We start from the raw sequence: 18958 nt of genomic DNA, 5'->3' as shown, positions 1-18958 counted from the left end.
AAATTAAATTGCAAGCTAATGATGCCATGCTGTTGTACAAGCACAATATTGGCAGTGTGTCAAAGTAACTTTGTAGCTACTGGAGCATGAGTAATGTCAGATAAGGTAAATCACATTGAATAAGATTGATGTATGAATAAAAAATATCACTTGCAAGAAACTTTTAATTCATTTTTTTTCTAAAATTTTACTGGCATATCAGAATTTGGACTAGAAAAAGGCTACTAACTTGAGCATGACCCAAAGTTTGTACAGAATTATATGGATGGGGAGGGGGTCATTACTTCATTGAATCCTACAGAACTGTATAAGAAACACACCTTGTGGCCACAAGAAAAAAGTATTTTGTGTTTAATTCTATTGCGTATACAACATAACATCTTGTGACCATGGGATACTTTTTTCACTGATTTTGCTTACAAGCTACCATGGTAATTCTTACCTGTAAATTTGTAGGTACCATGGGTATTTTTAAATACTATTTCTGGTGAGTTTTGTAAATTCTGCTGTTGGGAGGGATCATTTGAGACTTGGCCACTGCTTGGCTTGTGTGGAGGAAATTGCATGTGTTCACAGCTAGTTCAATATTTTATGAGCTGCAGAACCAGCCTATGTGAGTTGAAAAATGAAAGCCACTGATTTTTTTTATATACCTGGAATAAAGTAATATAATTTTTCCAATGTATGGATAAATTGTGCCTAATAGTAGGCTTTAATGAATATTTTAATTTTATCACTGTTGCTGGACACTTTATTGCTAGATGTAAGTGAGGAGACCTCACCAGGCCAATTTTTTTATTATAGGAATCTACAAGACCATTTTTCTCCAAAATGAGGCATGCAACATATCATTTCACCATTTTCTCTTGGATAGATCATTCAAAGGATGTAAGTGTGTTTTGCCAATCTTACTGTGAAAGGATACTAAGTTGGCCAATTGTTAACACCATGGTATCTGGGGACTAAATAATTTGTCTGTGTCCATGTTCAGCAACTTTATGCATCTAATCAAGTAGTAGAAAGATTACAACAGTGATAATGATAACAACTGCTAATACTATTATGATGAATATGATGATGAAAGGGTGTAACAAAAATGAGAGGAAGATAAATGCTTTTATTAGTAATGAACCATAATTATACTTCCTTTTGTCTCTTTTCAGTCCTTTGACAATGGTTATATGCGGACATATCACCTAATTTATCACTGAAACATTGTGACCATTAGAGTCCATTTTCCAAAAAATGGGTATGTAGCTAATGTACACAGTATATATATATATATATATATATATATATATATATATATCAAATAATTAAATTGTTTCACATAGAAAAACAGACTTTCTCATGAGAAATATTGGAGGAATGAGATAATCTTATATCTTTACTATAAGTCAGAATTGTGAATGAGACTACAGATTGTTTATATACTCTGTATAATTGGTAATACTCACAGTTCAAGAGCCTGTTTTATCTTACAGCTTACTCTGAGTAATATTGCTTTTGTTTACACAGTAACCCCTGGAGATTTTTGTTGTTTTCGCCTGAAATTTGAGTAGGGAACACATTATGAAAGCTATTTCAGAATACATCCTAATACATCAACTTCCTGATGATCTTCCAATAACCTAATGCCTAGTTGTGTTAGAAACATTGTTTTTCATTGGCTATTTGGTTTGTACATGAGCAGAAAGATAAATGTTGGAGTTATTTTTTATTTTTATTTTTTTGCTTAACGGACCCATTATTTGTGTATCGAGACCACTCTTTATTCCAAATGCCCATCTTATCCTACTTTTTGCAATGGTTCATCTGTCTCTTTGCTGTTCATACTGGTCTGCCTTGGATCTGAGACCAAAAAGTCTAAAATCCGGACACAAAATCAGATTCTGACCACAGGCAAATTTTGGGTGGAAAACAATTGGGTTCAAAAAATGAGGTTTTTCCCTCTGTATTTTGTAGTGCAACTAGAACTTCCAGATTATTTGGTGTGATTGAAGAACTACATCTGTCTACCTTTCTTTAATACCACCCACTTTAGTGTATCTTACATGACCTTGACGCTACAGAGCTTGGCAGTAGGCTACTACCTCCTGTCACCTAAACTCGTTGCCAGGGGTTAATATGTTAATGAGTCCATTTCTTGTGTAGCTAAGTAACACTCATCCAAAGCAGTTGTGAAGTTTTTAATCTTTGTATAAAACTGAGTGAATCTGGCTTTTAGAATACTGCTTTGTCTGTCTTTGTTGGCAGAGTATCAAAAGAGAGATCAGATGCCTGATTAATAAGCCCCTGATATTTGATTTTAAAACCCCCCAGAAGCAAACAGTGTTCTATTGATGACATACAACTGAGTACTGACTGGTAGCATCAATCACAATTAGATAATAGATAATAGGCTAATGAACCTTTTCTTAAAGGGCTTACCTTCTAGCATGTGGGTACATGTATTAATAATTCACCTGAAAAACTAACTTTATGGTGCAAAGACTTCAGATTAGATATTGTGTGTGTGTGTGTGTGTGTGTGTGTGTGTGTGCAATAACAAGGCATTGTGTGTGGTTAGAAAAATAAATCCAGTTCATTTAGTGTCAATTACTGTAAAATCTGATAAGTGCATACATGAAAATTGGCATTCAGTCCATTCAGATTGTCCTCTTATATGGGAAAAATAAGAACATATGTTTTTGCAAAAAAAGAAAAATTTATGATCTTGTCTTTACTCTTCTTAAACTTAAAACTGTTTTCTAATTTGATCAATAAAATAGTGTGACTACTCATTAATTGACCTTGTTCTGATTTCTCATTCTCCCTTTCTGTTATTAACCTTTTCTCATTAATCATATTTATGCTGTTATGTTGAATTGCTATGCATATATATCATATATTGTAAAATATTTGTATTGGAATAAATTTCATCAACCATAGACACATACGGAAAAAAAGTGCAATCAGTCTTCACTAATTTAAAAATTACAACTGAAGCTCAAACTATAGAAAAGCAACCAATGGCATGCCTATCTGCTTGCATGTTCTCCTTGTAAGTGCATGAAACTGTAGAGATATAACATTTATGACCTTTATCTAACTTCCTCAGATAGAAATCAATCAAATCATCACACAAACCTGTAATTACTGGCTGTTATCTATAGCAGGGTGGTTTTAATGTTGGGGCTGTTTACACCTATAAATAATAAAGGAAAACTAGATTAGTCCTTTTAGTTAAAAATAATTTAACTCCCATTTGTTACTACCATCCCAATCAATTCCACTTTATAACGAAGCGAGAAAACTTCTTTCCAAATATGTGAAATTAAAAAGGTGTCTGACTAGTCCCAAAAGTTTGGCCTTAAAAGCAAAATTGCTTGAGGATTAGAAATTAATCTATGCCCAAAATTCTCCCAATTTCATAAGTGCATAAGTGCTTGGAACACTATCCTCCGAGAAACCTCAAAACAAAGAGGACACTGTACCAAACACTTGTCATCTATTTACTCAACTGTATGAAATATATGTGAGACTAAAAGCTAATTCCAAGTGAGAATAAAAAAGCACTTGAGGAATATCATTAATTTTATAGATTCCCTCGTGTCTAAGCATTTTAATTTATCTGACCACAACATAGATTGTGCAAAATATCAGATAATAGAAATTATTAAATATGATCCAGAGCTCTCCAGTAGCACTATTATTTTAGGAAAGATAGATAACTTAATTGGATATACCAATTACATAATCAGCCAGCAGGGATTAACATCTTGGTGTAAATGGGAGTTCAGTAAGGGTTTGCCTCCACATCCAAACAGCCATTATCTCCCCTAAATTCTTCATATTGTTGATCATTATAGTGGGGAGTTTTAAAAACATATAATGAGTTAGTTTTTAAGTGGTATTTTAGTGTGTATGATCCCTTTATTATTTAACTGGTACAAATGCCACAATTGAATTGAATGTGTATATAATATTATCTTTTGTTCTGTTTTGTCTCTATTATGTAAATTGTTTCCTATCTCTAAAAAAAAGACAGCCTCGGTAAAAGTATATTAAAAGTAGCTTAGCTTAGGACCCCTGATGAAACCTCATAGCCATCCTTGCTGGCTTCTTTGTGTACTGGTTTACTTTAAATGGAGGAAGGCCAGTATACATAAAACATTTATTAGCAGGCAATAGTAATTTTGTGCACCTGACAACTTACATATTGATCAGTCCACTTTAAATTATTTAAAGTTGTTACACTGCACAGGTAACAATGCTCTGTTTCTGGAGTAGCTTCATTAACAAAATATATAAGAAAGATGTGGCATTTTTGACTGAACTGAATTTAACACATCAAATGTGTAGTTAGTATGTTTTAAAGTATCCTATCTGCATCCCTGTTCTTCTTGATACAATGTAGCCTGCCTTTTTGTAAATATGGGTCATAGTAATGGGCAGTAGGCAAACAGGTGTTATGTCATTCACTCAGTGCAGCATATCAGTTCAGAAGCAAGGGAGATAAGCTCAGCAAGTGAATATTTCTTGAAATGAAATTGTACATTTGTAAAGGAAAGAAAACTCTATAATATCCATGACATTGAAAAACAAAGTATTTTGGCAACTTTAATTTTATCTGCATACCATCTGAAAGGTCATTTATGAGACTAATTATTGCATAGACAGATTGTAAAAACAAAGTCTGTGTTGTTGTGCTTAATAACCCTACTGCACCCACCCTGAAATCCTTTATTCACACTGGTTAGAGTGTCTGCCTTGGATGAGGGAGGTCACAGGTTTGAATCTTGCAAAGTCATACCAAAGACTGATAAAAATGGTACTTAGTAGCTGTCTCACATCGCGCTCAGCATTAAGAGGTTAGAATTAGGACTGGTCAGCCTGGTGTTAGGATAATTTGACTGGGTGGGACATGATGCTACACATCTGAGCGTCTTGATGCCTCATTGGTAGACATCACTATAAACTGCCACACTGCAGACATCATAGTGATATGATAGAAAAATTGTTAAAGGTATGTTGCAAATCAAAATCACACTCACCTACCCATCCAATTAAAGCACTCCATATTTGTTTGAATTTCATTTATTTTTTCTGCTTAAAAATACCCATATTTTGAATCAGTTTGCCCCCCTCTCTCCTCCCCTCTCTCTCTCTCTCTCTCTCTCTCTCTCTCTCTATATATATATATATATATATATATATATACACAAGCATGCACACACATCCATCCATCAATATACATCTTCCTATGTTCAGTCTTCCTTACCTCACTCTCAATATTAAAAACAAAGTAGACATGATCGTTGTGTGCATACACATATATCAGGATTAGAGTAAAACACGTTTACATGCTTTTGCACTTGTGTATATGATCTGGCAATTAGCCAAGTAATAAATATATGGAAAATTTGACTTTATCTAACAGTAGACAGAATTTTTAAAAATCTTAATCTTTGTTTTTAGAATACTGTAACATAAATGATGACTACCGGGTATATTCTGTTTGTGAAAATAAATGTTAAGAATCATTTCTTTTTAGCGAATGAGGACTCTGGCTCAGATATTGAGGAGTATTCCTCGATGGAACAACCTCCTTTGATAAAACAACTAAAGACCATTCTAGCAGAGTACCCTGATGATGGGCAGATTATAAAAGTAATCTCTCTCTCTCTCTCTCGTTTCCATATGCACACACTTGTCTGTCTGTTCAGACTAGAACATTTGTTGACTTTTGTGGTGAGTAGCAGCTTTTTTCTTACAATCCTTATATGATCATACAATATAAGACTTTCTTATCTGACCATACAGTATAAGACTTTCTTATCATACAAGACTTTCTCATATGAATGTACAAAGAGCATTTCTGATGATGCTTATAAAGCCATTGTTGAGTACTAGGCGTTCAGCCTAACTGCATCTCAACTGTTCTTTATTTCTAGAGTATAGGCAGCAGTTTTGAGCATGATTTTTTTAGAACCTATCCCCATTAGAGGGGTTAAGAAGTCCTGATTTTCTATATAAATGTGCATACTTGGCACATACTTGCCAACATTTTTGCATTTTGCTAATTTTTTCTTTTTTGGCTGGTTATTTTTTTTTTTGTGATTACTGGTGTCAACATAAATCAAGAGCTGATTCATCATAAAGTGGACTTGGTGATAAATTAACCAATAACATGTGAAAAATAATTGGGAAAATTATTCACCTGCATTACATAACATTTACTTGAAGCAAAAGATTGAATCTTAGTCATTTTGCTCTCTGACTATCCTCCCTGCCCCCCCCCACCCCGCATTTTCAAATGTAGTGATTATTGGAAGGAATCTTTAAGTTCTTGAATGTGTCCCATGATAATATTTTATCTGAGAAGGTCTTGGACTTTTAAATGCATGCAGTTAATATTAAGATAAAGGAATTTCTATTTATATTTTGTGATTTTGTCCCAAACCAAAATGTCACAATAAAATTAAATTAGCTGAAGAAATTTTTAATTTTTCTAGATGTCTAAAATTAAAAGAATTTTTTTATGATAAAGCATACAATAATTCAAAGAGTAAATCGATTTCTTTTCATTCTAAAAAAAATGGGTTATTTTAACACAATTAAATCATCTTTTACACCACCTAGTGAACGTGATTCATATTTAGATTTTTATATTGACGCGATCACAAAAGAGATATTAACTGGTAATCATAAAAAGCAATATCTTAGCAATATTTCTAAGGATGAAATTAAGTCTTTATATAATCTAATGAATGATGACAGTATAGTTATTAAAAAGGTTGATAAATCAAACACTATTATTATCATGAATTAAGATTATTATGTTAAAGAAGTTAAATGTCAATTAAATGATGAAAAATACTACAAACATATTAACAAAAACCCGTCAATAGAAATTAAATAAAAAATTTCAACATGCATTAATGAGATTGCTAAAAATAATAATTCCATATTTGAGGAATTTGATACTTTCCCTCTTAAGATACGTACACCTCAATTCTACATATTACCCAAAACTCATAAAAATCTTGACCATAATTTACCTTTAAATTTTCCAGGATGACCGATTATATCAGGCTATAATTCATATACTGAAGACCTATCAAAATGTATTGATAGAATTATACAACCTTTAATGAATCACTTCCTTCATACATTAAAGATACAACTACTTTTATTAAAAAGTTGAAGTCTATTCCACAGCTATCTGATAATTTCAATCCTGGTATCATTAGATGTAACATCACTATATACCAACATTCCGCATGCAGATGGTATTGAAGCGTGTAAATATTTTATTGATAATAATCCTATTAATATCACACTATCTAGTGATGATATTTGTAAAATAATAAAACTTATCTTGGAAAACAATTATTTTCAATTTGAAAATATGAATTACATACAAATAATGGGTACAGCAATGGGTAGTCCTGTGGCTCCTTCATATGCTTCCCTTTTCATGGGTAAATTAGAAAAAGATTTTCTTCAAAACAAAAAGTTTAATCCATCTGTTTGGTTCAGATTTTTAGATGACATATTTATGATCTGGAACTATTCAAATAAGAACTAAAAAATTTATTGATCGCCTAAATCATTTTCACCTGACAATTAAATTTACTTATACTGCATCAAGTACACGTTTCATTTTTAGATGTAAATGTAATATAAAATAATGAATACACTATCTCTACAAATATTCATATCAAGCACACTTAAATATCCACCAATATGTAGAATATTCTTCATGTCATCCCATGTCATGTAAAAACGGTATACCATATAGCCAGGCCAAAAGATACCGACGCATTATTTCAGATGATTGTCAATTACAAAATTCTTTGAATAAATTATGAACTTATTTCCAAAATAGAAATTATCCTACAAATATAATTGATTCTGTGCTGAACAAAGCCCTTAATCTTACTCAACATGAGGCTTTAAACACAGCAGAATGTAAAATAGAGATGTAATTCCTTTCACAATACAATATAATCCTTCATTACCTAATATAGGTCGTATAATTAATAAATATTATAGTCTCCTAAATTTATCCAATAAAACCAGCGTCAAATCACTTTACAAAATTAAACCAATTCTCGCTTATAGAAGATCCAAGATTTTGCAAGATTTTTTAATTAGAACTAAACAGACAGAAAATAAAAAAATACACTTTTCATCATCTAAATGTAACAGACACCGGTGCTCTCAATGTGCAAACATAAGAGAAAGTACTTCTTTCAGTAGTGCTAATACAAAAGAGGTATTTTCTCTACGCGATAACACCAACTGCATATCAACTGATGTGATTTATTTAATAACTTGTAAAAAACGTAGCATGCAATATGTTGGACAAACTCTTCAACAAGTTTCTAAGAGAATGAATAATCATCGCATTCATAAAACAATTTATAGAGATCCTCAGTTTTCCTCTAATATTTCAACACACTTTAACACCAATAATCACTCTCTACTCGATTTTTCTTTCATGCCAATATATATTGTGCATGGTGACATGAATAGACTCATAAAAGAAACTTATTGGATTCATAAGTTAGATACTCTGTATCCTAATGGACTTAATGCTAATGCACTCTATAAAATTGTATAATTTAAATTGATATATTTTATATCCTTTATAACAATATAATTATATGTATGCCTTTTTGTCTCTATTTTATTTTATTATTTATATTTTGAAGGTTTTTGCCTTTATCTTTGTTTTGTATGCCTTTGCTGGGACACCTAAACTTACTTGGCACAATATAGCCAGGATTGTGCTGATGTACCATTAAACCATATACACAAATACTTACACACATATAAATTGATACATGTACCATGAAACTCTATTGCATTCAAGTATATAAAAACCCACATTCAAGGCCAGTGTTACGCATATTTTCTTTCCATTATTTTCTCCCTGATATCTACAAGAGGGAAAATAAAGGCTCAGTTTTTTAATTTCTGTGGAAATTGTTCATATTGAAATCAACATGTATCAAGGAAAGAAGTTACACATATCATCCATGGCATACCATTTTAATCTGACATAAATAGAAACATGCTGATAGGGCAATAATAAAAAAGGAAAGATCATGATTTTTTGCAGTATAATAAAGTATATGCAGTCATTTAAGTGCTTCCTTGGTACATTCGTTCATATTAGTTATCATTTTGGTCAATAATCACACTCCATAATAAATGAGAGCATATTTAAATACAACCCATGACATATTTATACCATACATATCATTTAAAATTATTAATTTGTAATAACAAATAATTCAAAACATATGAGGTTCAAACAAACTCTTTTATAATCTATTTTAAGAAAGAAAATTCACAAATTTCAGCTAACCTGCTAGACTCTTTCCTGATAATAATAATAATAATTACAACATAATTTAAACAAGGTGACACAATTAGTTGCATGGAACTAATCGTCCTTGTTGCCCTCTATTATATACTCATTTACATTCAAAGTACATGTACATAGTTACATCATTGATAATTAGCTGTGTTTATATATGGACATAATAAAGAAACAATTTAAATGAACATGCTCCAACTAGGTACAATTACTGCATGTGTGTGTGTGTGTGTGTGTGTGTGTGTGTATATATATATATATATATACACTTTGTTGTTGTTTTCATGCAAGAAACCAATACATATTTTCAATACATATTGTCACTGATGAAATTACTGCTACTTTCAGGAACTGCTTCAGAATGCAGAGGATGCTGGAGCAAGCGAGGTCAAGATTCTTTATGATAACAGATGCATCAATATGCTGGAGGACAGTAAGAGTAAATATCGGAAGTTTTTCAAGGTTAGTTTTAGCTATTCAAATGTATAATCAAGCCTATAATTTTTATGTCACTGGGTATAATGGAATATAATGCAGTGTGACCCTGCTATAATGTGCCTCGCTATAATGCAAATTTGGATATAACAAGGTTGTGGCATGGCTCCTCAAATTTCATATATTCATTCGCACATGAAAAATATTTTTTAAAATTCAAAGTATGTGAAATAGTGTATACAAAATTAATTATTATTTTGGGAAGAGATTGTGTATGAATTCGAATATAATAAGATCGTGGTGTGGTTCCTGGAATTTTAAATACTTGTACGTGTATTTTTCTTGTACCTGTAATTTTTTTTTTTTTAAAGTACGAGAATTAGTGTACAAAATGTTTATTATCATTTGGGGAAGAGTTTGCGTATTAATTCGAATATAATATGATCGTACCATGGCTTCTGAAATTTAACAATTTCATCAGGTTCTTGAAGTGTTATGCCAAAATAACCATTATCGGAAATGTTACTTTTTGCTCCAGTACAAAATTTTCCACATGGATTGGATATGGAATCCATACGTACATTTTTATTCTATAGCTGAACCACTCTTATGGATTTCAGTGTATCCATATGGAAATGTTATGGATTCCTTACGTACTCCGTATGGAAAATCCCATGAAACATGCAGATTAGTCCATGAGATCTGTAGGTTGTCCACATGGAATAAAATTAAAATTCCATATGGAATTTAGCATTAATCTATATGGAATTTGTGATTAATCCATATGGAATTTGGTAATAGTCCATCCCATATAAAATTTTCCAGGTGTACTTAAAGTGGATTTCAGACGGTTCTTTTAAAGCAATTTCTACCTAAACCATAAAAAACTGCTTCAGATTTCTATTAAACTGTCTAATGATTCTTAGATGTTATCGGGAATCAATGATAAATATTCACAATAATTTTTAAAATTCATTATTTTGACAGACATTATCAAATAAGATTTATTTTTTTCTTGTCATTTTCTTTCTTGCATACAAAACCTAATCCATGATGGCATCACTTAAGTCTTTTTCATTTTAATGAAAAGTTTGGTGAGATTTCACAAATATTTCAACCAAAACTTTCACTGAAATTGTGGTGAGATCTCACTAAAATTTCACTGAAATATTTGTAAGGTTTCAAAAATAATTTGACTAAAACTTTTGTGAGATTTCACTAAAATTTTGATAATTATATAGTATTTTACTGAAGTTTCAGTAGTTTTTCAGACATTTCAGAAGTATTCAATTAAATAATGGATTTAAATTAAACAGAACTTTATTAACCAAGGTGATATTAAGTGTACATGAAAACAAATATACAGTTGTTGTAATTAATTATATGACATCCAAGGCAAGTGATACAGGAGTTAATAATAATAATGCTAATAATAATAATAAAAATAAAATAATAATGACTTCATTTAGAGGATGTAACTCAATTAGTTACAGAACTAATCTTGAGGCCTTCTATATGTTATGTACAATATATACAAGATGATATGAAGAATTTGGCTTTGCACTAAATAATTGATTTTACAAATCAAAGTACACCACTCCCTCGATAACTCGCTCACATCGGGGTCCAGAAACATCGACTGCACTATAAGTGAGGCGCGAGTTATTGAGGGACCTATAAAATAAGCCCAAAACCAATAAAGTGATTGACGACATAACAGAAAAATAAGGGGGGAGGGGTAGGCAGATTATATTGTTGAATACTCACTTTATAATCGTTCTGAGATTAACTGTTAATAAATATCTCTTCATAACGGTGTACTTTATTATTTTCTCATAGGACAACATTAATTTCTGGATAAATTACAGTATATTGAGGTGATCATCGAAAACATTATTCCACGTGGTTTCCGTTCACTTAACATGTGTACCACTTCACACATTGTGTACTACGTCACTAATTTTTATGTTGCATTGGATACATTCTAGTTTTATTGTTTGATCCAAATTAGACATTTTTTTATATACAAAAGATGGACTCTTTTCGAGAAACAGTGTCAATCGAATGATAGATAGATAGATAGATAGATTTGAATGCGATAGAAGTAAAATGGAAAACAAAAAAAACAAGGGTTAATCAGTACTAACATATTTAATTGGTCTACAAATTTAAAACAACGTAAATTAGAACAAGCTAATACTTGCCGTTTGTGCCACGCTTGACAAATATCAATTCACTTTTTGAAAAAATCAGTTAATTTTTTTTGTGTGTGTTACTTATTGGTTTCTCTGCCGCCGAGCAAAATCACTCAGATTTCTCAACTGCGTGAGCTTTATGTAGTCAACATATTGGGTCTCCAGCCACCTTATGGCAATATCAAAATATTTGATTGCTTCCTGTGCAGAGGGGTGGTGGTGCAACATCTGCGTCTGCATCACTTTCAACACTTTTGTTACTCCAGTTAGAATCGTCTTCTGCTGCAAAGTTTTGCGCTGTAGGAATAATTATAGTTTCATCTGACATGTATTCGGCTGTGGGGCAATCATTGTTAGCACAAATCCACTCCTCCAAATCATCAAGAGAAACGCTCATCTCAGGACCATGAGTCTGTACAAATTTCTCCCAAACAGCCTCGGCATTAATGACATCAGTTTCACTGAAACATTCGAAGTCACTATATCATCGTTGTTGTCTCTGTTACTGTTTTGCTTTACGTCAAAGGCAGCTCCAAGACCCTTAATCCAGCACCCGAGGTCTCTTGTAATCGATTTTTTTTTTTAATGCAACAAACACTTCCCCAAGTTGTTGATCAAAACAAAGCCAGCATGTACATGTAATTAGGTTCTCACAGAAGTACTCACGGGTTTTGATGTGACGGTCGATTGACTCTTTTCATGTTTTCAATGAACAGAATATGTTGTGATTATAATGTTTACACTGAAACGGAATTAAAGAATTAGAACGTGACTTTCACACAGGAAGATGTTTAATTGGTGCTTATTTCATTCTCTGTTGCCACCTGTTAGCATTTACCAGAAGTTTTCATTGATCGCTATTTCAGCAGACTGTTTATTTACAGTATAATGACAACTATTTATCATAAAAACTTACATAATATATGATATCTTTAAACAGAGGTCTCACTAGGATTTTAAAACTGGGTCTTTCTGCCTCTGAATTCAATCACTAAATATCAGTACATTTTCTCACTCGGCCGCCAGTCAAAGCCTTTGAACTAGCTGCCTAGCTGTTGTATCATGTTCTTTTTTTTTTTTAAATGTACTCTTATAAAATGGCAACAGTACATCAAAGAGTCTTTCAGTCACTGAATTCTGTCATTGTAAATATCAGCACAGTTAACTGATCAACACATTTTCCCACAAAGCAGGTGTCTGAAACAGGACCGGCAAATCTTTGAATTTTCCCGCGCACCTATTACATGCGTACGGAGGAGTCCTGCCTCAGTGATTTTCTGCGTCCCAGATAAAAAATTGGCATCCAAATACGCGTAATTAAGCGTTTTCGAGATCTCTGAAATTAATTCTTCTTTAGAACCTGCAAATTTCAAAATATGGATTATATTTTTACAGGCATTAATCACCATTTTCGATGATAAAATGAGCAATTTATCAAGGTTTAATTTATCAATTCTTATCGTAATTTTTTCATGTTCAGCATATTTTGAAGATATTTTAAATACATTTTCTCTGGAAAAAATTGGGAGCCAAGACGGACACCGCGATATAAGCGGGATCGCGAGTTATCCGGGTGCGAGTTATCGAGGGAGCGGTGTATCAGGCCTGGAACATATGCACATGCATCTATGAACACATAAACATATATAAATATAAAATATTAATCCACATTGAAAAATTTAACTGTGAAAATAATGCAAAATTACAGAAAAGCATCCATTTGAGGCATTGATTTTAAAAAGAAGAAATGCTAGGAGCTTGCCTTATGTCACTTGTACTGTAGACGTGATTTTTGATTAATGTACAAACTATGATACTGTTGTAGTGTCTTGAATTAGTCCTTGTTCCATAAGCAGCCATGACAGATGTTTATCATGATATAATTATTCTTATTTTACACTGAATTCTAACATACCTATAATATTTTGATAATATACACAATAATGCCTCATGATATTGAAAGATGATTCTACATGTGGGCCACAATAATTCCGCAAAGATATGACTATCTTTGATAGACATGAGTATTTGGCACCAATACCCACCAGTGATCTATACGTTGTCCCTCCTTAAATTCATTCTTGAAGTTAATCGGTTTTGAGTTATGTAATTTTGAAATCATCCTGGTTTGATTCCTTGTTCTATTTAGCAAGTTAGCCGCTACTGTAAAGCTCTTTATGGCACGAAAAGCAAAATGCTAGTCCTGACATTCAGTTTTGATACAGATTGACCAATTATGTTCCTATTGACTTTGCGTTAAAGCTATTCTCATTGCTGCGCATTTTTCAGATGGTTATTCAATCTCGTATCCCCCTCGAAAATTCAAATCGCCATGTTTAGCAAGCATGCTCATCCCCATCAGTTTCCGTTACACAAATATTCATTGGGCAAGTACAAAATTTTGACCAATCAGAAAGCTCTTTACAGCGATCATCTTTTAAATAATAAACAGTACAATTAAATACTTATTAGAAAGCTCATTGCAAAATGGGACCAAATAGAGCATTATTTAAAAAAAAATATTCAGAGACGATACTAAAAAAAAAAGGTCCATATTGAGGAAAATCAGATTCAGGTCAGGAGAAAAGTGAAATTCTGATTTAAAACGGAAAACATGAAAACTTGTTTGAGGGCAGTTAAATCCAGTTTAAGTTAAACAAAAATACAACAACAACAACAACAACAACAAGATTTGAAAAAGAAATATAACAAGGATAGATGTGGAAAGAAGTTATTGTGCCCAAAATAAACAATAAAATTACAGCTATCAGAAACAGGAAATATAAATGCTGCTGAAAATCATTCAAATTGTACAAGAAACAAAAAATAAATTTTATTATATCTTATTGATATTTTTTATTGAAATGACTGGTATTACAATCATAAAGAATCACTATATTTTCAGAATTTTTGACAAACTCTCAGTGAAGTTTCAATCACACATTCCCACTGATATTTTCAGAAATGTTCGCAGAGTCAGTGAAATTTAAATGACAAACTTTAAATGATATTTTCAGAAATTTTGGTAAAATTTCCTAAAATACCATAATTTTAGTGAAAAAGGACATTTGAGTGAATGTCAAAAATTGTTCGCTGTGATTTTGCTGAAATTTCAGTCACATTTTCACTAGGGTATGATTTTTGTTGAGCATATTTTAATAGGAAGACCAACAAATTATTTTTCAGAGTACACATCAGATCAAGCCCAAAATCCACCTTGCACCATCTATGCTTGTACTACAAGACATTAATTTTTTGATCATGTTTACATTTTCTCTACTTTTTTTGTCATATCTTTGTCTGTTTTTAAGCATATATGTGGAAATAAATTAAAGAACACTGACATGCATGTGTTTCTTCAAATTTATATGAGTATATATTCATCCTTCTACATCAGCTACACTGACATATACATGTACTGCCACCAATATTTCTATTTGAATCAAATAGGTTAGGTTATTAATTCTTCAGAGGGTCTTTTCCATGATGCTATAATACATAAGCCTGCTCTCCATATGGAAAAAAGTGCTTATGGATTAAAGTTGCAACTTTATTCCATATGGAATTTTCACTTGCTGTGAAGTACTTATGGAATTGATATGGAATAAATTGTCTGATTCCATACGTTTTTCAGACCATATCTCTTCCATATGGATTCCTGAAGTATTCCATACGGAATCCATGAGAAATTTCTGTACGCTCAATGAGTAAAGCCAGAAATACATCTTCGTGATTGTCTTCAATTAATTCTGCTTACAATCATTGCTCAAACAATAGCTGACATGTGTTTCTTCTTTAACTGCATTCACAGCCAAGCAGCAGACAATGCGGTGGTTGATAAAAGATTCTCACAATTTAATAAACATCCAAAGTGAAAGCTGCCAACATGTTTGCTCGGCTTGGCGGTGTTATTAGATGCAATCAGTTGACCAGTGAATAATGTCCACTTTATTAGCTGGAAATTGAAAGGGTATGAAACTGTACATGTGTTTAGCTTTAAATCTTTATAAAAGTATTTTTCTCATGTTTCTTTCGATATTCACAAAATCTGAAGTAAAAGTTATATGCACACTGAAAGCATGTGTTGTTTGTTAATTATTCTTGTTGTAGTCATTCAGACGAATAGGCATACAGGTGTTAATTATTGGGAATTTACAGTGGATAAAAGGACACGGAAATGCATATGAGAAAATTTTAGCAGTATGAAATTTGTACAAACACCGTTCATAGACCCTGGAGCGCAATTATAAACTGTACATGTGCTTTGTCTTTCTTAACCTAATTTTGCTGTTAATTTTTTCCATTGAATTCAGACATATAATAATCTGTGACAAAATTACTGAATAGTTTAAATATGTATGCAAATTTTGCAATGGAATTATATGTATTATGGATTAACTGCATGCCATGATGGTACAATATCAGGCAGTAAGTAAATGGTGTTAATACTCTGTTCATGCTATATATTAGCCATTTAATTCAGACACAATGATTTGTGACAAAATTATTGAATATTTTAAATCTGTGTGCAATTTTTCAATGGAATTACATGCATTATGGATGAATTGCATGCCATGATGACATGATAGTAAATGGTGTTGATACCCTATTCATGATATACAATAGACATGAATAAACGTATATATGCCAATGTGTTGTTCTATGAAAAAAGTAACATACTATAAAACCCTGCATTAACACGACCTTGCTATTAATGCGGTCCAATTTTTGAAACCCAGTTATCACATTATAGCTGGGTTTCACTCTGTTTGAGCAGTGACTGAAAATTAATTTTCTGCATCTTACCAGAAGTCAAAGACAGTAAAATATCTTCTCATTTGTAGCATGAGGACAAAACAAAAATAGTGAACATATACCACACCTTTGATAATTCCCACCTGCGTAAGTTGTGAACCTGCTTATAATGCAGGTATGGATCGCAATTTTTTGTTCTAGAAGATACAAACAGAATGGATCATTATTGAATGTGAAAGAAATTGTGATCAAAATTGTTCATTTCATCATAAGGGACAGTGGTTGTTACCCAGAAATATGAATGAACATCATGAAATTCTTAGCTTTTTTAAAAAAGACTATAGTTTGTTACATTTTCTTTACCCAAAAATTGTCAGCGCACTGTAAATGACAATATTTGATGAAATATTTATCAGAAAAAATGTCAGTAATGCCTACTGGTGCAACACAGATGCAACACTGTAAGAAATAAATACCAACAAAATAAGGGTTGTGAAGGAAAATTTTGTGTTTTTCAGTTCTCTGTTTGACTTCAGTTTCTGTACAGTCATCATACTCTCTTGCATTCAAACATGAAAATTGCCAATCTGCTGTCACAGCAATGTCTGCAAGCATTTCTATGAGAATCTAATTAACTGCCTACTTTGTTTGAGCTCTAATTTGTCTATGTATTTGTTGTATTGTTTGCCAAAATAGAAGCAGACCTACTTTGCATTATCATGTTAATTATGTCTTTTGCATCAAAATCAAATAAAAGTAGTTGAATAATTTTTTTTATAAGACATAAGAACTAGTGCTCATGGTCATGTGTCAAGTCAACTCATTTCAACTGAACATTTGACCACTGCTATAAATATTATTGAGTTCAAACACTGTTATAAATATTATTGAGTTCAAACACTGCTATAAATATTATTGAGTTCAAACACTGCTATAAATATTATTGAGTTCAAACACTGTTATAAATATTATTGAGTTCAAACACTGTTATAAATATTATTGAGTTCAAACACTGCTATAAATATTATTGAGTTCAAACACTGCTATAAATATTATTGAGTTCAAACACTGTTATAAATATTACTGAGTAAGTAACAATTAATTAAATTACCTTATAGCATCCTAGTTATTCACATTTGTGATCAAAGATAGCAAGGAGCCAAGCGAAAGGACTACTCGACAGATGCAAAGCTTTATTTATATACTTGATTGTCAATAGATACAGTTCATAGAGAAGTGAGTTCCAAAGTTTGTAGTGAACTATAATTCCTGAATTGGTACTCAGAGATTTGCTCAAGAATCAGTTGTAGTTTCTGTAAAATTTAGTGTTAACTTTGATGCTTGTTTCATGAAAAAAATGTCTAGTTAAAAAAAAGAAGAATCTTGCTTTATTGTGCAAAAAGCAATGACAATAACACAGTGTTTTGCATATAAAGAATGAAGTACATAATGTGTGTTGAAAACTCTGGGAGTGATGTTTTTAAATACTTTTCAGAGATTGGTTATCTTGAGATAAAGGTAATTTATACTAAGAAGCAAACAGTTTAGTTAGAAAAAGCTCCTATATTGACATCTATTCCCAATTCAAATATAAAACAAGTATTCAGCTATGAAATAGTGTCGCTTCCCTAAATCTTCTTAATCTCTTGCTAGGATGGCATCTCTTCTTCATTTTTTAGAGGTCCCTTGGTAACTCGTGCACTCATTTATAGTGCAGCCTATGTTTTTGGACCCCATTCTGTTATTGAGGGACAGTTGCACTTTCATTTATGTTTACGTAACACAATAATTTACACAAGCAGATAAATGTGGCTGTAATGACTTTACATTCTTGAGTACTGTATCACCTTTCAAAACTTTACCTGTCAAATGATAAGTTTATTAAGTTTAATTATTTGAACTCAGTCTTAACTTGGGTTGAAATGATACACATGTGCCAAATATAAATATGATTAATGATACACAGCCTGTAATATATTATCAATACACTTGATCTCTTCATCTTTAATTTCTGCTAGTGGCAGGATGTTGCCATTTTATACATGTTGATATAATGGTTAAAATGTATTTCCAGTATGCAGGTTACAGACATAGACTTATCATTTGTTCATATGTCATTCTCGTCCTTGACAAAATTTTAAATTACTGTTGTTTTTAAACCACTCCAGTGGACTATTGGTTAGAGCTTCGGCCTTGGATG

General features: G+C 31.9%; 1 protein-coding gene across 1 annotated transcript in view; it reads left to right on the top strand.

The window, feature by feature from the left end:
- Window positions 1-1161: 1161 nt before the first annotated feature.
- The window catches only part of LOC149786236 (sacsin-like), a 43877-nt gene continuing 26080 nt past the window's right edge, over window positions 1162-18958 (top strand). Inside the window, exons 1-3 of the mRNA XM_089975913.1 lie at window positions 1162-1249; window positions 5537-5652; window positions 9722-9835. Of these exons, the coding sequence (XP_089832039.1) occupies window positions 1246-1249; window positions 5537-5652; window positions 9722-9835 (234 nt within the window). The 5' untranslated portion in view covers window positions 1162-1245. The remainder of the gene's footprint in view (window positions 1250-5536; window positions 5653-9721; window positions 9836-18958) is intronic.

Source organism: Sinohyriopsis cumingii, chromosome 12 (assembly GCF_028554795.1).
Source record: "Sinohyriopsis cumingii isolate HCF-2022 chromosome 12, ASM2855479v2, whole genome shotgun sequence".
NCBI classification, from domain to species: Eukaryota; Metazoa; Mollusca; class Bivalvia; order Unionida; family Unionidae; genus Sinohyriopsis; species Sinohyriopsis cumingii.
The sequence above is the reverse complement of the archived record's forward strand: the minus strand, read 5'-3'. Positions and strand labels throughout refer to the sequence as shown.